This window comes from Eretmochelys imbricata, chromosome 2 (assembly GCF_965152235.1).
Source record: "Eretmochelys imbricata isolate rEreImb1 chromosome 2, rEreImb1.hap1, whole genome shotgun sequence".
In the NCBI taxonomy this organism is placed as follows: domain Eukaryota; kingdom Metazoa; phylum Chordata; order Testudines; family Cheloniidae; genus Eretmochelys; species Eretmochelys imbricata.
The window spans coordinates 121,285,276-121,309,688 of NC_135573.1; the positions used below are offsets into that span (position 1 = coordinate 121,285,276).

The 24,413-nt window shown below is 42.6% G+C and overlaps 1 protein-coding gene and 1 long non-coding RNA gene across 3 annotated transcripts in view; one reads left to right on the forward strand and one right to left on the reverse strand.

The window, feature by feature from the left end:
* Positions 1–14,232: 14,232 nt before the first annotated feature.
* The window catches only part of LOC144261319 (uncharacterized), a 226,665-nt gene continuing 216,484 nt past the window's right edge, over positions 14,233–24,413 (reverse strand). Inside the window, exon 6 of the long non-coding RNA XR_013345220.1 lies at positions 14,233–14,292. This is a non-coding gene — a long non-coding RNA (uncharacterized LOC144261319). The remainder of the gene's footprint in view (positions 14,293–24,413) is intronic.
* Positions 19,926–24,413, forward strand: part of KDSR (3-ketodihydrosphingosine reductase) — a 41,618-nt gene continuing 37,130 nt past the window's right edge. For both annotated transcript variants that reach the window (XM_077810737.1, XM_077810738.1), the window contains exon 1: positions 19,926–20,138. In XM_077810737.1, the coding sequence (XP_077666863.1) occupies positions 20,025–20,138 (114 nt within the window). In that variant the 5' untranslated portion in view covers positions 19,926–20,024. The remainder of the gene's footprint in view (positions 20,139–24,413) is intronic.

Below are 24,413 nucleotides of genomic sequence, written 5' to 3' on the forward strand. Positions count from 1 at the left end.
ATGCTTCCTAAACTTTGATTTTTTCCAGCAAAACATTACCAATACAGGTCCTTGCCCTTTGGTTTAGCAACAGCAGGGTGGCCAGAGAGGAGCAGCAGCAGCTGCTGGCCAGTAGCCCAGCTCTGAAGGCAGAGTTGCCACCAGCAGCAGTGCAGAAGTAAGGATGGCATGGTATGGTATTGCCACCCTGACTTCTGTTGCCGGCCAAGCTAGCCCTTAGTCAGCAGCCGCCACTATCTGGCCACCCAGCTCTGAAGGCAGTAGCACAGCAGTAAGGGTGGCATGGTCTGGTATTGCCACCACCCTTTCTTCTGCGCTGCTGCTGGTGGGGTGCTGCCTTCAGAGCTGGGTGCCCAGCCAACAGCCATTACTCTCCACCTGCCCAGATCTGAAGGCAGCAGTGCCAAAGTAAGGGTAGCCATAGTGTGACCCCCTAAAATAACCTTGTGACCGCCCCTGCAACTCCCTTTTGGGTCAGGCCCCTCAGTTTGACAAACACTAGTCTCCCCCATGAAATCTGTATAGTATAGGGTAAAAGCACACAGAAGACCAGATTTCGTGTGTGATGCATTTTTCATTGCTGTGAATTTGGTAGGGCCCTAAAGAGCCAGTCATGCATCAAAATCCAGACAGTCTGAGCCTAGCTGCCTGGTTCTTGAACAGAGTCTTAAGCAAAGAGATCATTCAGAGAGTTAATATCCACAATTTTAGCTTCCCAGAAATAAATAATCTAAGTATATTCAAGGGCCTGATCAAGTTTTAACCACTGGTACCAGGACAAGGGTTTCACCTTCCCTCTCCAGTCCCCATGTGCAATGGTACCACTGAGTCACAGATTTCTTCAAAATGGACTCAGGTTAGACCTGGCAGTTCAGACTCTCAAAGATCAAGTTGCTGCTTTGTCTACCATCTTTAGTGCAGTAGACAAGTAGTGAATTTAGTCTTATCCAGATGTCCAACATTTTTCTTAGGAGAGAAGCATTGCTTCAACATTCTCCTAACATGTATGAAGTTCCTTTTGGAGCCTTAGTTCTCAGTGCCATTACAGGCCCTCCTGTTGAACCATTAATGAAGATCTTTCTCTACTTGCTCAACATTATTGTTTTTTTTAAATGACAGTCATGTCTGTTCAGAGTACACAATGTCATAGATCTGTGGACCTCATTACTCCAAGATAGGAAAATGTATTTGAAAATTTCCTATTTTCTGTTGCAAGAGAAATTCTGGACACTCAACCTCAGGTGAAAAACAAAACCAAAAAACCATTGTTTGTTGGCATTTTAAGCTATTTCTTGAATGGATTTTTAAAAAAATATATTGCTGATAAACAAAAATGTTTAAAAAAAATCCACCTACAAAGATGTTTTTGGTTATGCAGCCTTTTTTTGGAAAACTTAGAGAAAACAAACATAAAATCCCCATAAAACTTCAAAATTAAGCTGATCCTAAAATATGCCTGCTGTTGAGTACACTAGTGGGGAACAGAAATAAACAAAACCCACCATCATATCATATATATAATTTTATGCAGTACTCCTAAATATTCTTGAATTGCAAGATAAAAACTTGTATTTTTTGGACATATGGACAGGGTAACATTTGAATTCATAGATTTTAAGGCTAGAAGGGATCATTGAGATCATCTAGTCTGACCTCCTGTATAACATAGCCCATACAGAGAACTTCCCCAAAATAATTCCTAAAGCAGATCTTTTAGAAAAACATCCAATCTTGATTTTAAAATTCTCAGTGATGGAGAATCCACCATGACCTTTGGTAAATTGTTCTATTAGACCATTAGAAGCTAGAGGTGCTTCTATGGATGCTGGGAAAGATACTCAGCCCTATATTTGCAATAAAATCTGAAATATGAGTTGACTTTGGCTGCATAATATTTACTTACAAGAGATTTTTTTTCTGGACTTGGTAGAATCTTTACTACATTGGCAAATCTAAATGGAATACAGTAATTAATTTACTCTGAATGTCTTTCCCTCAAATGGGAAGATGCACCCAAAAGTGCACCCTTTTGTTCTCATGTAACCAATATTAAGCACACATGCATCCAAAACAAAGTGATATTAAATGGGAGTGCCCATTTCACAGGGTCTTGGATTCCTGCACTGAGTGAGGCAGGGATCCTGTGGAAAAATAGTATGTGGTCATGTAACTTAAACACTGTCTCATATGCACCAGGGTCCGAATTAAAGTTGCACAGACAAGCATTTCTTAACTGCTGGGTGCTTGACTTTACTGTTACATTCCTGATATGTACATACATCATCTTAGAGTATCAAATACAGTGGACTACCTATTTACTTTATGGTTACAAAAACTAAAAAAAAAGTTGTAAAAAATCAGAGAAGGTTTGTGGGAGTCCCAACAAATTCACCTGCCATTAGTCTAGCTGGTTCCAATGTCTCAGTGCAGCAACCTTAGCTGGAGTAGATCTTCTTAAGATGTTTGTAGAAAGATGTTTCCCTCTTTCCAGCTTGCATATTTTTGAGGAACCTTAGCAAGGCAAATATTTATAGCTCTAATTTTATTTTTTAACAACTCATCTTTTGCATCAATTTGTCATTGAATCCTAACTTCTAATGAGGAAAGCCTGATGCAGGGCTCCTAAATTCTGAGGCACATGTCTACCCTTTGTTTTGGGGGAGAAACTGCTTCATTAAATTTACAAGTTAGTGTCTTGGAAACAATCAAATGTGTTTATAGAACAATTCTAAGCTTGCAGCAACTGGTTTAAATTCCAGATTTATTTCACAGCCTGAACCTAGTAACACAGCTTGGAAGGCTTTCATCTATACACAGAATCATGTGCAGTGTCACCAAGCTCTGAATAGATACTGATAGCAACCTTTTTTCCTGGCACAACAGTGTCTTTTCTGTGTTGTACAACTAGCCTTCATTCAGGGCATTATGGGAAAAGCTGTGCATTTTTCTTATACTACTTTAACTTTTAGTAATCATGGCTAAGGACTTCTGTGTATCTTTTCCATGTATAGAAATGCACTTTAGGGTGCCTGTCTGCAGAGAGAAGGGATGCAAAAGACCAGCCAACCTAACTGCACAAGTATGATTCAGGTAGTTTCCTCCACAGCAGAACCATGTTACATTCTACAAGTTGCTTTACAATTGTCCTACTCACGAGCAACCTCTAAAAGTGGTGCACCCACATCTTTTACTAAGCATGCTGTCATAAATATAAACGGGAGGGTAAACACCTTTAAAATCCCTCCTGGCCAGAGGAAAAACCCTTTCACCTGTAAAGGGTTAACAAGCTAGGATAACCTCACTGGCACCTGACCAAAATGACCAATGAGGAGACAAGATACTTTCAAAAAGCTGGAGGGGGGAGAAACAAAGGATCTGTGTCTGTATGTGTAATGCTTTTGCCGGGGACAGAACAGGAATGGAGTCTTAGAATTTAATAAGTAATCTAGCTAGATATGCGTTAGATTCTGTTTTCTTTAAATGGCTGAGAAAATAAGCTGTGCTGAATGGAATGGATATTCCTGTTTTTGTGTCTTTTTGTAACTTAAGGTTTTGCCTAGAGGGATTCTCTATATTTTGAATCTAATTACCCTGTAAGGTATTTACCATCCTGATTTTACAGAGGTGATTCTTTTTACTTTTTCTTCTATTAAAATTCTTCTTTTAAGAAACTGAATGTTTTTTCATTGTTCTTAAGATCCAAGGGTTTGGGTCTGTGGTCACCTATGCAGATTGGTGAGGATTTTTATCAAACCTTCCCCAGAAAAAAAGGGGGTAAGATTTGGGAGAATTCTGGGGGGAAAGACGTTTCCAAACGAACTCTTTCTCAATAACCAGTGTTAGACGTTTGGTGGTGGCAGCGAAAGTCCAAGGGCAAAAGGTAAAATAGTTTGTACCTTGGGGAAGTTTTAACCTAAGCTGGTAAAAGTAAGCTTAGGAGGTTTTCATGCAGGTCCCCACATCTGTACCCTAGCGTTCAGAGTGGGGAAGGAACCTTGACACATGGTAATTACGTTGTCTGTGGATAAGAACCAAGTGTGGTGTCATTCATAATAAAACCTTATTACAAAGTCATTGTAAATATTTGTGTGAGGTGCCATATACACAAGAAACACTGCTAATGCCACAGCTAAAAGTGACCTACATAGGAGAAAGGGGGCACAAATGCTTTTTTCCCTTTGTCTGTCCAGAGAAGTCCTTAAACATACTTAAATGAAATTTGTTTTGCTATATAAACATCAGGAACTTCAGGCTCCCTCATGCCCATTTCATTTCCTGGAGGACTAACTGGAAGACTTCTGAAGTGAATTGAAAGCTTTTTCAGCCCCTTCACTGGAGGTTGGGCTTGTTTGAATCATCAAGAAATTTTCTTCCAGTTGCTTATAGGATGCTTTGGTTTAAATCAGTATTGTTAAAAATCAATACACTTTTTTCAAGTCTAAATAAGAATTCTGTTTCTTCTTAATCAGATTTCATTTTCATGATACCTAACATGTCATCCAACTCTCTAGTTCTCCAGGAAAAGAACATGATGGACAAGACCAGAATTTCTAATAAAAACAAAACAAAAACCTTTTAGATCATTCCTATGGCACAAGGCCAGTATTTTTCTTCTGCAGCTCACCTTTAAAGGGGACTATGCTGTACCTTGTTTATTTCTTTCATGTGTGGATAAAAAAGAGATCATAACCCTGAATGAGCCCTAAGAGAGGCGAGGCCTTGACCTTGATATACTATGCTGCCCTATCATGTCCTTCTCTGTTTACATAGCCAAGAAACATTGAGAGCTGCGTCTACTTCTGACAGTGAACCATCGGCTATACTGTTCTCCCCTCCCCCTTTTTATTGATAGGGCACAAATTGGGCATTGAGCTCAAATACCATTGCACTTGGTCATTTGGGGGTGGCAATTTACAGATGATCATCTCGGGGATCAAAACTTGAATTATCATCTATCACATACTGAAAAAAATTCAAGCCAAGCTTTGGCTAGCAGAGTTCTCCCACTGAACTGTAAAAGAATTTCAGGTCTGTACATATACCAAAGCTTTCCTTACAGATTATTCCCTCCGGAAAAAGGATGGCGGAATCTTAGGGCCTGTCTACACCACCACTTAAGTCAATGTAAGTTAGGTCACTCACAGTTGTGAAAAAGCCACCCCTGTCCACACTGCGCTATGTCAGCGGGAGACACTTGTGGAGGTGGACTAATTATGCCAACAGGAGAGTGCTCTCCCATCAGGATAGCGCATCTGCACTACTGGGCGGCTGCCCCATAGGGAACTTAGAGGAGCGAGGAGCTAATGGGGGGGCTACCGGTCCACCCTGGTTCCTAGCCCCCACCAGCTGGCTCCAACAGGCTGCTCTTCCTGCAAGCAGTGGACAAAGCAGGCAGCTGCCAAACAGCATTATAAGGGAGCATTGCACAACTTTAAACAAGCATGTTCCATAATTGATCAGCAACATAACAAGTTAACCGGGATGACTTTAAGTGAGCAGTTACTGTACCATGTAAAATGAATTTATGATGGGGCACAATACACCCTCAACATTTAAATGTTATAGGAAAAGGGGTTATTCACTTGGGAATTGCTCGAATAAATACCATTTTGTACAATGTGCGTCTAAGAGGTCTGGCTGCCACCCAAGATCCCCCTCATGGCCAGGAGAGCTGGAACAATTTGTGTAGTGGGGGTGCTGAGAGCCACTGAACCAAACTGTAAACCCTGTATATAATGGAAACCACTTCAAGCCAGGGGTGCAGCAGCATCCCCCACACCTTTAGTTCCAGCACCTATGCCAGATGATGATGCAGTGCTCTGCCCCTATTTCCCCTTTCTTCAGGGCTCTTTCAACTAACTCCACAAAGTCTCTTTCAAATACACGTAGGGTCAGGTTATATTTATTAAATTAACAAAGTTAAAAAAAAAAACACCACAAAATCTTCCCCTCAGGTTTAAACTGGCAAGCCCCTCCTCCCTGAGGAAGCGTCCCTTCCTTGAGGACCACTGCAGGAGACCCTGCTCTACAGTTCCCTCACTCCAGGTGCCCTCACCCAGCAGCTTCCTGCTGCCTTTTACCCTGAGATCACTTGATTCAATCCAGGTGTATCTCCTCCTGTAATCAGGGCTGGCTTAGCCCCAGGGTCTCCAGCCTATGGGTAATTCACCCTGTTACAAGCCTACATTCCAAAGGTATAGCATTCCTTTTCAGAAACATTTTTGCTACTTCTAAATTGGGCTAACTTCTATGAGCCTCTAAGCTGTTGTATCACAGGTATAAAATGGGGTAAAATCCCAGAAATCTTATTACTTTTTGAAGAGTTGAATCAGTATACTGCTCAACTCCAGTACAAGGAATTTCCATCCTCTAGTCTATCCTGACCTACATTTGGATTTTGGGGGCACCGCCATGGACAAATGTCACTGTGAGTCATGAGTATGTACCTGTGTTTTGAGGGCGAGGCTATGATTTTATTTTTTTCTGTTCTCCTCTACCTACCCAAGTAGCTTAGGGCAGTAGGTCACGGATTAGCAAGATTTGTTTCTGTCTGCTCCACCTCCTTCTGATGCCGCAGACACTTTAAATGGTGTGTTATTCAAGGCAGGGACCTTGTTTTCACACGTTTATAAAGCCACGTGCTCTCTAAACCATAAACAATAATTCCTTCTGACTCATTTGTTTTTGTCATATCGGCCTGCAACAGTATGATGGTCAGACTACAAGAGATAATTACCAAAATCTAGGGCTGAATAGCTCCTACTCCTATCTCTCAACTGTTTCCACCACATTTATTTTGTTCTCGCCATGTTCCAGTGTGCACTATAACAGTAATTGGTTAGAAAAGAGAGGGAGGGAGCTCAGGAAAGGGAAAAGAGGAGTAAGAGCTTCAAATTACTCAAGATGGACTACAAGCCGTCAGGAACAGTATCCCCGATAATGTCACGGCAAACCTGGTGGCTGGACTTTGTCCTCCACCCATAACTATTTCACATTTGGGAACAATGTATACCTTCAAATCAGCGGCACTGCTATGGGTACCCGCACGGCCCCACAATATGCCAACACTTTTATGGCTGACTTAGAACAACACTTCCTCAGCTCTCGTCTTCTAATGCCCCTACTCTACTTGTGCTACATTGATGACATCTTCATCATCTGGACCCATGGAAAAGAAGCCCTTGAGGAATTCCACCATGATTTCAACAATTTCCATCCCACCATCAACCTCAGCCTGGACCAGTCCACACAAGAGATCCACTTCCTGGACACTACAGTGCTAATAAGCAATGGTCACTTAAACACCATCCTATACCGGAAACCTACTGACCGCTATACTTACCTACATGCCTCCAGCTTTCATCAAGACCACACCACACGATCCATTGTCTACATCCAAGCTCTATGATACAACTGCATTTGCTCCAACCCCTCAGACAGAAACAAACACCTACAAGATCTCTATCAAGCATTCTTACAACTACAATACCCACCTGCTGAAGTGAAGAAACAGATTGACAGAGCCAGAAGAGTACCCAGAAGTCACCTACTACAGGACAGGCCCAACAAAGAAAATAACAGAACGCCACTAGCCATCACCTTCAGCCCCCAACTAAAACCTCTCCAACGCATCATCAAGGACCTACAACCTATCCTGAAGGACGAGCCATCACTCTCACAAATCTTGGGAGACAGGCCAGTCCTTGCTTATAGACAGCCCCACAACCTGAAGCAAATACTTACCAGCAACCACACAACAAAACCACTAACCCAGGAACCTATCCTTGCAACAAAGCCCGTTGGCAACTGTGTCCACATATCTATCCAGGGGACACCATCACAGGGCCTAATCACATCAGCCACACTATCAGAAGCTCGTTCACCTGCACATCTACCAATGTGATGAACGCCATCATGTGCCAGCAATGCCCCTCTGCCATGTCCAGTGGCCAAACTGGACAGTCTCTACGTGAATAAATGGATACAAATCAGACGTCAAGAATTATAACATTCATAAACCAGTCGGAGAACACTTCAATCTCTCTGGTCACTCGATTATAGACCTAAAAGTGGCAATTCTTCAACAAAAAAACTTCAAAAACAGACTCCAACAAGAGACTGCTGAATTGGAATTAATTTGCAAACTGGACACTATTAACTTAGGCTTGAATAAAGACTGGGAATGGATGTGTCATTACACAAAGTAAAACTATTTCCCCATGTTTATTTCACACACACACACACACCCGCACTGTTCGTCAAACGTTCTTGTCAACTGCCGGAAATGGCCCAACTTGATTATCACTACAAAAGGTTTTTTTTCTCCCCTGCTGTTAATAGCTCACCTTACCTGATCACTCTCATTACAGTGTGTATGGTAATACCCATTGTTTCATGTTCTCTGTGTATATAAAATCTCCCCACTGTATTTTCCACTGAATGCATCCGATGAAGTGAGCTGTAGCTCACGAAAGCTTATGCTCACATAAATTTGTTAGTCTCTAAGGTGCCACAAGTACTCCTTTTCTTTTTGTGGATACAGACTAACATGGCTACTACTCTGAAATCTGTCAAGTGGAAGAGTGGAGCATCTCTTAATAGATTGTCATCAAGGACCATTGTTTTGGGGGTTTATTTTATTTATATCTCCCAGGAATTTATTAGTGTTTATTACAAAAATTAAACAGGTGAAAATCGGTACCAAATATTCATAAGAATGGCCATACTGGGTCAGACCAATTGTCCATATAGTCCTGTATCCTGGCCAACAGTGGCCAGAGCCAGATGCTTCAGAAGGTATGAACAGAATAGGGCAACTATCAAGTGATTCATCCCCTCATCCAGTCCTGGCATCTGGCAGTCAGAGGTTTAGGGATACCCAGAGCATGGGATTGTTTCCCTGACCATCTTGGCTAGTAGTCATTGATGGGCCTATTCTTCATGAACGTATCTAATTCTTTTTTGAACCTGATTATACTTTTGGCCTTCAGAGCATCCACTGGCAATGAGTCCCACAGCTTGACTGTTCATAGTATGAAGAAGTACTTCCTTCTGTTTGTTTTATGCCGCCTATTAACTTCATTAGGTGACTCCTGGTTCTTGTGTTCTGTGAAGGAGTAAGTAACATTTCCCTCTTCACTTTCTCCACTCCAGTCATTTACAGACCGCTATAATATCTCCCCTTAGTTGTCTCTTTACTAAGCTGAGCAGTCCCAGTCTTTTTAATTGCTCCTCATATGGAAGCTGTTCTATATACCCTTATTGTTTTTGTTGTCCTTCTCTGTACTTTTTCCACTTCTAATGTATCTTTTTTGGGATGAGCTGATCAGAACTTCATGCAGTATTCAACGTGTGGGCTTACCATAGATTTATCTAGTGGCATTATGATATTTTCTGTCTTATTATCTATCCTTTTCCTAATGGTTCCTATTAACATTCTGTTACAGAGTGCTAGGAATATTCTTCTATGAACATTCAACTGTGAACACAGCTCCGTTGACTTAAGTGGAGTTTGACCCATTTACAGCAGCAGCTCATTTGGCCAAAATGTACACACAAGATAATGAAACCTGTTGAAAAAATGACAGCTGAGCTACTGAAAGCAAAAACATACTCCATATTAGAGTCAGGAGATGCTTTTTTTTTTTATTTTTCAGAAGTTTTAACGTATCCATACAGATATATTCAAATACAATGACAGAAAACACAGCAATAGCGTAGCAATGTTATGTACAATGTTCACGCAACAGCCTTAGTTAAGGGAGGTTAAGATTAACTGGTTTTCAAGAATGTCAGATTTTAAAATAAGACCTCAAACATTAGACATCCGGGAAACAGAGAGTTAAGGAAGCACTTCTCAGCCAAGACAGCAAAAGTGTGATATGAACTTTCACATACTGCGATCTTCTTTTTTGTTCCTGCTGAGCTTAATTAGAGGCAGTTGTTTTGTGCCACTAACAGACATTTTGGACACAAATGAAATATAACTCTGGGGCCTGCTCTATACATAAGCTTGAACCACAATAACTAAATTGGTTAAGTTCATATCTTTTGTTGCATTGGTGCAAAATGGTGTGTAGACCAGCCCTATCTCTCTTCAATCCGTAACAGACTCCTAACCCTGATCCCCCTTAACTTCCCACTATCACCATGGAAGCCAACAACTAGTTCACACCTCCGTTAGCTGTAACTCCCATAGCTGCACTGCAACAGCAGGCTTGTGCCAGGAAAAAGTGCCCCACTGACAGTGCTGAAAGAATCTCTTTACAAGAATGTATATGCATTACCATATACAGTATATACCCATACTAATATAAATAACCCACCTATATGTATCTATATAGTCAAGACACTAAGCTCAGGACCACTCAAAATATGCACTTAGAATCCTGTTGCATAACTAAGCAATTTGCTGTGTAACTAATATTGTAACACAACCCTTCCGTAGTGTGCACATCAATGAAAGGTGTCCACAGACCACAGGCTCAGAACAGGTGGTCTTATCTGGGCAGGGTTGTTTCATATTGCAACAGACCCTTAAAAGGTCATTATTGTTTTTCTAGCAGGGGGCTAGCTATTACAGTGTTGGGACTTAGATGGTATTTTGATGAACAGCTTAGTCCCTTCTTCTCCATCAATCAGATTGCTATGGGGCTTGGAACTAGTAAAGAATACTTTTATAGAGCAGTGCACAAGGTAAGAAACGTTGCAATTTTCAACGTCATCAGGTTTGCACTTCAGATCTTCCAAATCTGTAATAGCATCAGTATGACTCTTTAGACTTTTAACTCTTTCACTTTATTTGGAAAGTCTCTGATTGATGCTTGAATTTCAGCTGTCACAGATATGAGCTCAATAAAAATGTCTTTAATGTCAGTATTTGTAGAAGGTGTAGGCTTATCTCTTTCTACATTCTTTTGTTTAAGGCATGCTCATTCTGTAACAAAATAAATATTGGAGATGGATCTCTTGCCTTTTGGGGAAAAAAGGTATGGATAGATTTTCCCCTTGCTGATATTTAAGCAGCAACCTCTGCCTATCTCTTTCACACTCCTTCAATTAAGCTATTTCCTTTTCCCCAATTCATTCTTCTTTTCTCACTTTTCTCTCTTCCTTCCATTTATTTTCTTTTTCTAACCCCCTTTCTTTCTCTTTTCCCCTTGTTTTTTCTGTCTCCTTACTTTCTTTATATTTTAAAGAGGAAAAAAGAAAAGAGATTATCTTTGTGTTGCTTTATTCTTATTTCAAAGCAAATGGTATCTTCTTTTTTCTTTAGTTATTTATTCTTCCATTCTTCCATCTTTTCTGTTGAAGGAAGTTGTATACATGAGAGTGGAAGGAAGAAAACAATGGGGGTCTGTCTCTTTAACTCCTTTTTTCCTCCAGAGCTACAGGGCAAACACAAATCTGAAATCTGTTCCCCTTCCCTTGTTTACAGCAGTAAATAGATGATGATTATGTTTATTTCTACTTCCTCCTGTGCAATTAGGTTGCTAGTAGCTCCTGTTGTTGCAGGGTAGCGGCAGAAGGGTAAAAATAACTGTGAGTAGCTCCCCTGCTGTACAGGAAACCAGACAGTGCTGGAGTGGGCGGGAATTGTAGTGGAGATCCCCTTGCTTCCTACTAGGGCTGTCAATTAATCACCTTAACTCATGTGATTAACTCAAAAAAATTAATCACGATTAAAAAAATTAATTGTGATTAATCACAGTTTTAATCGCACTGTTAAACAATAGAATACCAATTGACATTTAACAACTATTTTTGGATGTTTTTCTACATTTTCAAATATATTGATTTCAATTATAACACAGAATACAAAGTGTACAGTGCTCACTTTATATTACTTTTGATTACAAATATTTGCACTGTAAAAATGACAAACAAAAGAAATAGTATTTTTCAATTCACTTTATACAAGTACTGTAGTGCAATCTCTTTATCGTGAAAGTGAAACTTACAAATGTAGATTTTTTTTTGTTACATAACTGCACTCAATAACCAAACAATGTAAAACTTTACAGGCTATAAGTCTACTCAGTCCTACTTCTTGTTCAGCCAATCGCTAAGACAAACAAGTTTGTTTACATTTATGGGAGATAATGTTGCCCTCTTCTTATTTACAATATCACCAGAAAGTGAGAACAGATGTTCGCATGGGACTTTTGTAGCTGGCATTGCAAGGTATTTACTTGCCAGATATGCTAAACATTCATGTCTCTTCATGCTTTGACCACCATTCCAGAGAACATGCTTCCATGCAAATGATGCTTGTTTTAAAAAAAACGCATTAATTGAATTTGTGACTGAACTCCTTGGAGGAGAATTGTATCCTGCTCCATGGTTTTACCTGCATGCTGCCATATATTTTGTGTTATAGTATTCTCGGATGACGACCCAGCATATGTTGTTTGATTTAAGAACACTTTCACTGCAGATTTGACAAAATACTAAGAAGATTCTGTGAAAGTAGAATGAATTAAGAATGAATTATACTGAAATTATAATTCATTAAAGAAATGCTACTTGAAGGGTTTGTTGAAATATAGTTGTCAAGAAGAGAAACATTAAGGCGTGTGAGACAATGGGTCCTCAAACTAATTAACTTAGAGCTTCTACTGAGCTAGGAGATTGGTAAACGTTAGTATGCAAATAAGATATGTATGTATATTTGTCAGTTTCTGCTTCCTTTTGTCTCTTATGTTAAATTGGCTTTGGCTTAGCTGTAGAAATAAGTTATCTTTAGCCTCAGAGAGGGGCTCACATCTGGGTGCATTGGCAAAGCGCTTTGCTAATAAACAGAGTGGTCTGACAAATTATGTGAGTCCTGAATCTGACTTTGACAATTCCAATATCAGATTTCTAAAGATAGCTACAGCACTCGACCCAAGGTTTAAGAATCTTAAGTGCCTTCCAAAATCTCAGAAGGACAAGGTGTGGAGCATGCTTTCAGAAGTCTTGAAAGAGCAACATTCTGATGCAGAAACTACATCAAACCACCGAACCACCAAAAAAGAAAATCAACCTTCTATTGGTGGCATCTGACTCGGATTATAAAAATGAACATGCATTGGTCCGCGCTGCTTTGGATCGTTATTGATCAGAACCCGTCATCAGCATGGACGCATGTCATCTGGAACGGTGGTCGAAGATAAAGGGACATACAAATGATTAGCGCATCTGGCACGTAAATATCTTGTGATGCCAGCTACAACAATGCCATCCAAACGCCTGTTCTCACATTCAGGTGACATTGTAAACAAGAAGCGGGCAGCAATATCTTCTGAAAATGTAAACAAACTTGTTTGTATGAGCGACTAGCTGAACAAGAAGTAGGACTGAGTGGATTTGTAGGCTCTGAAGTTTTACACTCATTTGTTTTTGAATGCAGTTTGTTTTTTTTATATAATTCTACATTTGTAAGTTCAACTTTCATGATAAAGAGATTGCGCTACAGTATTTGTATTGGATGAATTGAAAAATACTATTTCTTTTGTTTTTTACAGTGCAAATATTTGGAATAAAAAATAAATATAAAGTGAGCACTGTACACTTCGTATTCTGTATTGTAATTGAAAATCAATATATCTGAAAATGTAGAAAACATCCAAAAATATTTAAATAAATGGTATTCTATTATTATTTAACAGTGTGATTAATCGCACGATATATTTTTTTTAATCGCTTGACAGCCCTACTTCCTACTGTTGCTTTTTGTCCATGGCCTAGCTAGGAGGAGGATGACTGATCTAGGTACAGGAGAGCCTCTTAAGCAATTCCTACTATGATAGGGTAACAGCAGCTGCTCATTAGCAGATTCTGACTCCTGACGCATAACCTTTGGTATCCCGTGCCTATGTCATGTAATTAGAGCAAGGAAATAAACATAATTCTCTTGCCAGCACTGCTCTGTTTCACATCCTTATTTCATGATGGCAAAAGCAAATGTAACCTTTGCCAAAAATTGATCAAATTAAGTCAGCTGAATATTTTAGTCTGGAAAAAAACCTGGCAGAGAATTGGAGCAGGTGGTTTTAGTGCTTCCAAAATCCCTGCAAGCAATTGCAAAGACAATGGAGAAATTGGAGAGAGTGAAATCCTCCATATGGCTATTTGGGGCAGGCCTAGAGGCACTGGAAATGTATAATACATTCCAGTGGGAGCGTAAGCAGGATATAATAAGTGGAATACATATAATAACTGATAACTCAATCTCGGCTGATGCAAACTCACAAGGGGTTGGCAGCTGTCATTCTTCAAGATGATCTTCATGAGCCAAATGTGTCCAAAGTCCTGATTAAAACACAACAGAACTGTATTGAGATTGAAAAAGAAATGCTGGCAATTGGCTTTGCATGCGTGCAGTTTAATGAATACGTTTATTGACAGAAATTGATCATGGTAGAAAAAAAAGACCATAAACCACTGGAAGTCAAATTACAGAAACCATTGTGTAAAATTTCCCACTCGATTTAAGAAAACAAATAGGAAATTGTAAAAGTACTTATTAAATGTGAAATACAAGCCTGACATAGAGATTCTTATAGTAGATATGCTTTCAAGATCACCTGTAAAAAAAGCAAAGAACAGAGATGGAGGAACAGGCTGAAATAAATATAATTCAATAATACCCATTTCTGAAACAAAATGTGACAAGCTCAAATGAGATGCCCATAATGACCCAACTTCACAATAGCTTGAGAAAGTAATTCTAGATGGATGGCCAGCAAAAGAAGCCCAGGCACCTTCAACTTGAAGCACAAAAACATACTGGAACTATAGAGATTAAATTTCTCCATTGGATGGGATTCTGTACCAAGGATGAGCATGAGGTTGGAAATGCTAAACATAATCCCCTGTGCCCCTGTGGGTATTGAGAAGTGTAAGAGGAGAATGCAAGTTGTCCTATTATGGCTAGGCTTTAAGGTTGCTATTGAAGACAAGGCAACCAAGTGTAAAATCTGCAATAAATACAGGAAACAGAATGCAGAAGAAACACACAAACCAACTGGGATTCCAGATTACCTTGGTCCAACTTTGGTTTATGTCTATCTGAGTTACAGGGATAAGATTACCTCTTATTTGTAGACTTCTATTGTTTTTATTATTATTATTGAGCTCTTAGATCACAGTTTGCTCACTGTGGGATTCCAGATGAGTTAGTAACAGATAATAATGTTCCACCATTCATAAGTGACTCATTTTCATTTTGGGAATTCCTTTTGACAAATTTGTTCAAAATATGCCAAGCCCTTCCTATGAGTTGGTAGACGATCCGGTGCTAACAGCAAAGAACTAGGTGTAGTAAATAAGGCAAGCCCTAGAGGATTCAGGGATGCACATTTAACATTGCTGGCATATCGCAACAAACATCACAATGATTTACTAGGATCTCCAGTTCAAAGACGTATGGCTCAAAGAATAAAAACCTTGGTTTCAACATCAATCAGGTTTCTTAAATCAAATACAATTAGCCCTAAAGTAGTTTCAAAAGTAGCTATATGTCAGGAAACTTGGCATGTGACGCAACCACTGCCTATCATGCTGACCAGTATCTTCTCATGTTAACTGTCTCCTCCACCCCAGCATACATCCCATCAGAAGTGGAACACAATGTTCACTTTTGGAAAACAAACTGTTAGCATCCTGCCACGATAATACCAAAGTCATGTCATAGCCATCCCTGACTGTCAGTGAAGTGGGAGGGACAGAAGATGCCTAAATAAAACCCGGGGAAGAAGTTTCTAGCCCTCGTGGTTGTGAAGAAAAGCTTCTAGATATAAAGGATCATAGACAAGAAGGAAAATAAAAAGAACCCAACATTTATTATCATTTTCTTTTTTAATCTTGTGATTTTTAAGCCGATTGTATGCTTTTTGGATGCCTGCCATATGATTTTTGGACGATTAGGATTGATAATTCTGCCTTGACCTCTATCCCAGATGTGTCTAGCTCTGTATTTTATTAATTGTCTGCATTAATCTGTGCTGGTTGTTTCTGGGTCATATGATATCTGCTTACCTCCTGCAGCAGCCCTGACTGACTGTTCTTCCCTAGGAGGTGAAGGAGCAGAAAAGGCAGAGAATCAGACTGGCTGGGCAAGCTGGAAGTTATCTGAAGGCTGGAGCTTTTCCCATCGTTACAAGACTGGTTCCAGCGGAAGCCAAAATCCCCAAGTGGTTCTGGGACCCATGTCATGTAGCCTTGACACATTTCAAGTGACTGGAGCCAGGAAACAAACATCAGTCTCATATCAGCTCTCCTGTGTGTCACATCCTAGCCATTACATTACAACAGAGAGGATGTTTGGAGGGCAGAAGGAAGTTCTTAATCCTAGATCCTCAAAGGTATTGAGGCATCTAACTCCTACTGAAATCAGTGGGATTAGGTGTCTCAATACCTTTGAGGATCTCGGCCTTAGTCTTTTGGAAAAATAGAACAAGAAATTACTCTGTAGCAGCTGCAGGCCACCTCTAAGGCCCAGAAAAAATGGCCACTCCCGTCCTACCAATAAAAAAGGTCCTAGTACAGACTATAGCCAATTGCTAGACTGTTTTAGAGAACCATTTTACAAAAACCAACCCACAATATGTGCACATCTTTTAACCAGCAGCAAGGCAGTACAAAAACCGGCCAGAAGGCAACAGTACCTGATGTCATTTCTTGTTTTCTTGTCCACAGTCGGACTTGGCTAGATCCAGGCCACACCAAGGACTTTCACCACAATGGTGCCCACTGGAGGGGAAGCGGAGCTATTGCTCCAGTTATCTGGTCCCTGTTTATTCTAATTTGCTGGTCAGCACCATATTGAGGAGTGGGATATAGGCAGAGACACTAGCACTGTTTCTAGAGTCTTCAGCCTGCCTGCCTGTACTTTTAGTGATCTTTTCCTTCACCTGGAGGCATCTGAAATTGGATAGATTTCTCACAGGTACTGGTTGTATTTTGGGACATTGTTCCAAGCTGTGCGCGTGCACACAGATCTTAAACCCCGCACACACGGCGAAACACCACGCGCACTCCAGCTTCGGCTTTATTTATTTATTTATTTACTTTGCTTCAGAGGCAGCACAGAAGAAATTTTTTGGGCACATGGCCTGTTAAAAATTAGAGGGAACATTGTTTTGGGAATATTTTCTTACCAAGAAAGACATAAAAAGGACACTTTTTGTGGCAGCCATTTTGAGTGTGGCATCACCTATATGCTACCCTATCCTATTACTTTGATACTAAAATTGCCAGATGCCTTTGGTCATTACCAATAACTCACCTGTTACCATATTCTTCAACTTGTAACATAACTTGTTATTGCTAGATTTTGGTTGAGATTTTAAATGCACAAAATTAGGGACATATACAATTATGGTTGCCACAGCTGCTGTAATTTGGTCATTTGAATCTACATGGTATTATGTATGTATGACCTTTGGCCTTGGAGTTTATTTGCTATAGACCCATACCTTTCAGCTTCTTCAGCCCAGGGATGATGATTATCTCATCAACTACACCCTCAAATTACCATATTACTAATAATTAATTTTATGCAGTTTCTTAAATGCACACCAAACATTACAAAGCATATAAGTGAAGGTCTCTCAAGCACTGGGACCCTCCGACCTCGCAGGGTCCTAGAACCCAGGTACCAGGCCAGCCCAGACCAAATGGCTATACCACAGTTAAACAACCCATTAGCCCAAGCATCATCAGCCTGAGTTACTGGGTTTTTAATTGCAGTGTAGTCATAGCAATGGTGGCTATATATAAATACTGAATAGATATATGGACAGAATTCAGCCTCAGACAACTGAGGGGTTTAATAGTAGTACTCATCACTACTCTCTGGTAGCATCCCTCCAGGAAAGATATAAGTCATTTTAGTTTGTTTCCTTGGACTCCCACTACAGTAGAACCTCAGAGTTACAAACACCTCAGGAATGGAGGTTGTTCGTAACTCTGAACAAAACATTATAGTTGTTCTTTCAAAAGTTTACAACTGAACATTGACTTAATACAGCTTTGAAACTTTACTATGCAAAAGAAAAATGCTGTTTTCCCTTTATTTTTGTAGTAGTTTTTGTTTAACACAGTACTGCATTTGCTCTTTTTCCCCCCCGTCTCCGCTGCTGCCTGACTGCATACTTCCAGTTCCAATTGAGGCGTGCGGTCGACTGGTCAGTTCATAACTCTCGTGTTCATAACTCTGAGGTTCTACTGTACCTCCCTCAGACAGAACAGCAGTATCTTTAGGTTGACCATGTTAGATACTGTCCAAGAATAAGAGAATGGATTTCTGTCCTCCAGTATGAGATCATCAGTTTCATCCATATGGTTTCCAGACTATTTCCTGTCCTGAACACAGATACCGAAGGGGCCCCTATGTCATCTTTGGTTTGATAAGATCAGACACATCTTTTGGCTGGTGTCTCTTTCTCCCATATTCTCCCTGAGTCTTGTAAGGTCTTCTATATTTATATCGAACATTATTTTCTTTCCATTCCTACTGATAAAACACTTGCCGTCACGTTGGTAGTTTCTCAACTAATAGAATTCTTCCTCTCTTGCTTCCTCATATTTCTATTCAAAACATTTAAACTGAAATCATCTCGCTTCTTTTCTCGCTCCATGCCAACTCCTTCCCAAATCTCTAGAGCCCTTCGCAGATACAAAATTTGTATCCTCATCCGATCCGCAAACCGCAAAAATGGTCCGTGGATATCTGCATCTGCGGATTTACAGGGCTCTACAAATCTCATCACTGCCTTCCCACCTTTCACTGCATCAAATTCAGGCTCCTTGCCCTCACCTTCAAAACTGTGCATGATCTCTGCCTACATCTCAGCTCCAGTTTCCTCCCACTCTCTAATCTCCTTGTAGTATTATTTGCACACCCTTCTTTTTTTCTGTCTTGGTTAGTCTCTTTGGGCTGGGACCTTGTTTTGTTTAGTTTGTAAATAGCTGTGTGCAATTTTAAGATGCTGTATAACACTATTATTAATAATATAATCTGTGGGTGTTTCTCATTCAGGAGATAATTATATCCTAAGCTGAGAAAACTCAGGGGCCTATATGCCTATAGCAAATACATTATTTGGTTAAAGCAGAGGAGTTGTTTAATTCCGATTGCCCAGAGCAGTTTTGTGTTTTCAATTGCCGTACGACTCTCTTCGGATTCCATCCTGCAAACCATTTGCTCGCGCTCCGTATCCAGGACTATTAGCTCGCTGAGCCCACAGTTCTTTCTTAGGTTTCAGAGTAGCAGCCGTGTTAGTCTGTATTCGCAAAAAGAAAAGGAGGACTTGTGGCACCTTAGAGACTAACCAATTTATCTGAGCATCAAATCTTTCTTAGCTACTCACCAGCTGCTCAAAAGCCTGGGCCACCCTGAGGGTCAGCCCCGCCCAGCAGCGGCACCACCAGCCGAGGTCCACCTCTGCAAATCAGAGCCCGGCGGTGCCCAAATTTCCTGCCAGGGAGGCCAAACCTCCCACCACGGGGAGCAGGCTGGAGGCTCTGCGCTTCCGCCCCGTGCAATCCGCAGGCACGAACCCGGCCTGCGCCCCCGCAGCTGCGGCCCGTTCACAGCTCGCGCGTTCCTACCGATTGACTCCCTACCCCGAGGGCCAGGGCCAAGCCCGCGGCAAGGCCCGGCCAGGAGCAAACTCCCCGCTAGCCACCAGGGGGCGCTCGCGCAACCCCCCAACCGCCGCCTTGCCTCGACCGAACTGCGTCTCGGGACGTACCCACGGGAGACCAATCCCCGCGCGCCTTACGCCACGGTGGCCAATCCCCGGGCAGCATTGAGCCTCACAGAACTCCGACCCGCCCGGCTAGCCAATCCCCTCGCAGCTCGCCCGTCCCGCGGGCCAATCACGGAGCGTAGCCGCTGTCCGCCCTTTCCCTCCCCCTCCCGCCTCCCGTGACAGAGCGGTACCCTCGGGCCGGGGCTGGGGCGGCGCAGAGCGGCCGTCGCCGCGGAGCGAGCTGGCCCCTGGTGCTGCCGGCCGCGGCCCCGCCCGCCCCGAGCCATGCTGCTGCTGCTGCTGGCGGCCGCCTGCGTCGTGGCCTTCGTGCTGCTGCTCTACATGGTGTCGCCGCTCATCAGCCCCAAGCCCCTCAAGCTGCCCGGCGCCCACGTCGTGGTGAGTGTGGGGCGCTGCCGCCGCCTCTCTCCGCCCCGGCCTCCTTCGCCCTCCTCACCCGCCTCCGGCCCCATCGCCCTGCGGGGTGGGCGGCCCCCGGGGCCAGGCTGGTGTCGGGGCGAAGATGCCGCCTTGCCTTGGTTTCTTGGGGGGGGCTGCGGGTGACTCGAGGTGGGGACCCTGCCGGGACATCGCGGGGTATGTGTGTCTGTCGGTCTGTCTGTATGCACCTCCTGTAGACAGCGGGTGGGGGTGTGTGTGCGTGTGGACGCATCTGTACGTGAGGTGGGAATGTAGTGCGCTTGTGTCCGTGTGTCTATACGCAGCGTGGGTGTGTAGTGGGGGGGTGTATATACATAGGGTGCATGCATGTGTGTGTATATATATACACACAGTATATGGATTGGGGGGTGTATAAAATGTGTGTGTGTGTATATATATATCTCCATATGCATATAGTGTGGGGGCGGTGGAATGTATATAGGTGTGTGTATAAATACGTTTGTGTGTGTGTATCTATCTATGTAACCCTTCTGCCCGTCAGAGTTGGCAGCAACAAGGGCCGGGTTCAATATCTAGGGGATCCATTCCAATAACATAATGCAAATCGGCTCGAGCCCCCACCCAGTGACCTGGGACAAATATATACCACCCCCGCTGGGCGCCTCCAAGAGGCAATACTTCCCCTCTCGCAAGCACATGTCTGAGTGTAGCAAAAAGCCTTTTAATAACAGAGAGAAACAATGTGGCATTATGTTGGGGAAACACCACCAACAGGATTCATAACACAACCCATGAGCAAAAAACCCACCCCAAGCAAATTGGGGCATGCCCCTTTCCCTTTGGTTCTTGAGTCCAGCAACCCCAAATCACCCAAAGTCTCAAAAGTCCAATGACCCAAAAGTCTCTGTCCCTGGTCAGGGCAGCCCCAGAGTTCGAAAGTTTATCTGTGGAGCTTTAACTCCCAACCTGGGTGGAGATGGGATGGGGGTAAGAGGCACCTTACATGATCTGAAGCTGACCGCCCCACAGCTCCATAGGCCTCCGCTCCGCTTGCCGCCCCACGAACTCCTTTGCTCAGTTCCGCTCCGCGGCCCACAAGCAGCTCCCGCTGTCCTACGAATTGCTCCACCAGCCTGTCCACAAGGCACTCTAGCTGTCCCGCAAACTGCTTCACAATATATCTTCAGGCTCCCCCACTACTTAACACAACGCTCAGTGATTTCAGCTCTTAGTCAGTTCAGCTCTTTGGTGACTTCAGCTTGTAGTAGGGGAGCCTCAGTGCTGGTGCACTATTAGCCCAAAGTGAGCTCAGCAGCCTGTAACTTGACTCCTAATGGCTCTGATATTCCACAGTGGAGAGAGGAGGAAGTTCAATTAGCATGTAAGGCCCTCACCAAGGGGCCCATGCCACCAAGTATTAATACTTGTCCCCAGCGTCTCTCCCTTCACAGAGTTTTAAAACCCATGACCCTTGCCTAACGAGTGCTATTTAGTTGTTGGTGGTCCCTCCATCATAACAAAAGGCCAAGTACAGTTCCAAGCACAGTTCCCATAATCAGCGTAACAACAATTTATTCTTCCTGCCCCAATAACAGAGACACTGGGGATCCCACAGCAGCCAAAGTGACCATTTGGGCAGCTATGGCCTCATTCTAGGCAGGGTGGGTGTGCCTATGCAAATGAGATCGGCCCCTGAAGTTCTTTTCCACAACTTGCCACACGTCACCACCAGATGTCAGGGTGGAGCTCATCCTGACACTGCTTACATCTATATATATCCACATGCATATATACATGCACATAATGTGTGGGTTGTGAGTATAACGTGCACACATATGCACACATAGTGTGGGGTATGTGTGTATATTGTTTGCTGTGTAAGCAGTGAGCTTCCTTGACCCCTACTTCAGCCCCTCCCCCCATAGGAAGACCTAGCAAAAGAAGTTTGTGTCAGCCTCTTCCCCTGGATTAAGTGGGATTGGAGGATCAGTTTAAAAAGCACTCCCATGGTACAACAAAGTGGTGGTGATGGTGATAACTGATTGCAATGTTCACCAACATTCGGACATAATTTAGTTTAAATGGAGAGGAAGGGACATCACATTTTTACCCCAGGAGATTTATATTTTTGTCCTCACTGTAGTAGCTGAGGTCCTACCTAGAGGTAGTTCTTAACTATGGAGCCACTGTCAGTGCCATATTCAATATACATGTTTAAGATAGGCACTGGGGATGTCTAAGCAATGTGAGAGGTGCTCTTTGTGTGTGTCTCTGGGGAACCATTGCTTATCTCAGCTGGCAAAAGACATGCATCTGGTTCACTGGGAATGCACACTATCTTTGGTATTTTATATTGTTAAATTGAATTTATTAGTCTTTAATGACACTTATAACCCTAGATTTACTGGATACTTCATATTTATTGTTTCCAGTAGCATCTGCAACGTGGTACAGGTTGTATAAACACAAAAGAATTTATAGTCTAAGGCAGGGGTGGCCAACCTGAGCCTGAGGAGGAGCCAGAATTTACCAATGTATATTGCCAAAGAGCCACAGTAATACATGAGCAGCACCCCCTAGCAACTCCCCCCATTCCCAGCACCTCCCACCCACCGACAGCCCTGCTGAACAGCGCCTCCTCTTCCTTCCCTGCACCTCCTGATCAGCTGTTTCATGGTGTGCAGGAGGCTGGGGAGGGGAAGGGAGGAGGGAGGGCATGGCAGGCTCAGGGGTGGGGATGGGAAGGGGTGGAGTGGGGGCAGGGCCTGTGGCAGAGCCAGGGGTTGAGCTGTGAGCACCCCCCAGCACACTGGAAAGTTGACGCCTGTAGCTCCAGCCCTGGAGTCGGTGCCTATACAAGGAGCCACATGTGGCTGAAGAGCCACGTGTTGGCCACCCCGGTCTAAGGCTTATTCTCCAAGATAAATCAGAGCGTGGAGGAAAATGGGGACAACATACAAATAAAGTGGTCAGGTGTCATATCCTTTTTTCAAATTTAAAAATAGTCTTCATCTCCTTAAGCAGCTTGTCCGTTGCCTGTTGGTATCATGGTAGATAGTGAGTTTTTAGAAGGTGTGAGGTAGGCATAGTGGAAATGTACGTGCGGATAAATAGGGAGTGGGGGGAAAAGATGGGCCTTGAAGGCAGGGTCAAGAAGCCACATGTTGCTTTAAATGCATAAAATAAACCTGGTCCCTGCCATGCGGAGCTTATAGTTTAATTACATTTGCCAGAGCATCTATGACTACATAGAGTTCTATGGGAGTTGTGAGTGCTGTGCATCTCTTGAGGTCAGACCTCTAAATAAAAGTGGACTACAGGCCCTGGGGCTTAGTTTGTGTTGTACCTGTAAGAGGCACAGTATCGAACTCACAGGCCTAGGGACTACCTTTGCACTCTTCCAAACTGGGCTATTCTGCAAACTTCAGTGGCCACCAGCGTAACCTAGACAGCTCTGGAGACCTGCCTAAGTTACAGCAACATCCCCAATGCAGTGGGCTACAGTGCTACCTGGAATCTTTGCAGCACTGTGGCCCAGACCTCTCCTGTCTTGGAAAGCCCCTGTGTGCTAGGGCTTACAATAATGTCATCTGAAGGCAAACTTAGTAGCTTTTTCCACAGTGCTAGTACCAGGGGAAATTCTCCAGCAGGGTTTTTAGGGCCCCTTTATGGATCTCTGGCCCTCTCACACAGCATAAAGGGGCTAGAACAAGGGTGAGGATCTTGCCCTATTACTGTACTTGTGTTGATTGAGCAGGGTATAACATTGAACAGATAACCAGAGTGTTCTTAGTGTCGTGAATTTTATAAAGCACTTATAATTTTGTGTTGCCAGTTCTCATACATATAGCACCTACATCCTTAGGTCTATATGTTGCTCTCAATGTATTTACCTTTCCTAAAAACTACTCTGATGGCTCAGAATTCTTAAATGGGAAAAAACATCAAGGCCTTATTAAAAAGAAAAAGCCCCACAAACTTTAAGCAATCCCATTTTAGTTTTCTTTAACATAAATTTAATCACACTCTTTCACAAAACATTACTGATTGGGATGACTTACTGAAACTTACAGCAAACCTTTCTAAGGTAGCTCAGTTTTTAGGCATTTTAACTTTGATAATGGCCATCTAAATTTCACAAGTTTAGATTTCAATGTTTACCTACTATGTGGTACAATAGGTAAAAAACCTTAAATGACTGTGCCATCAGGAGGAGGTTCTGGGGATCCTGTTTATATTACCATTCCCCACTCAGAAAGCATCAAAACTTAT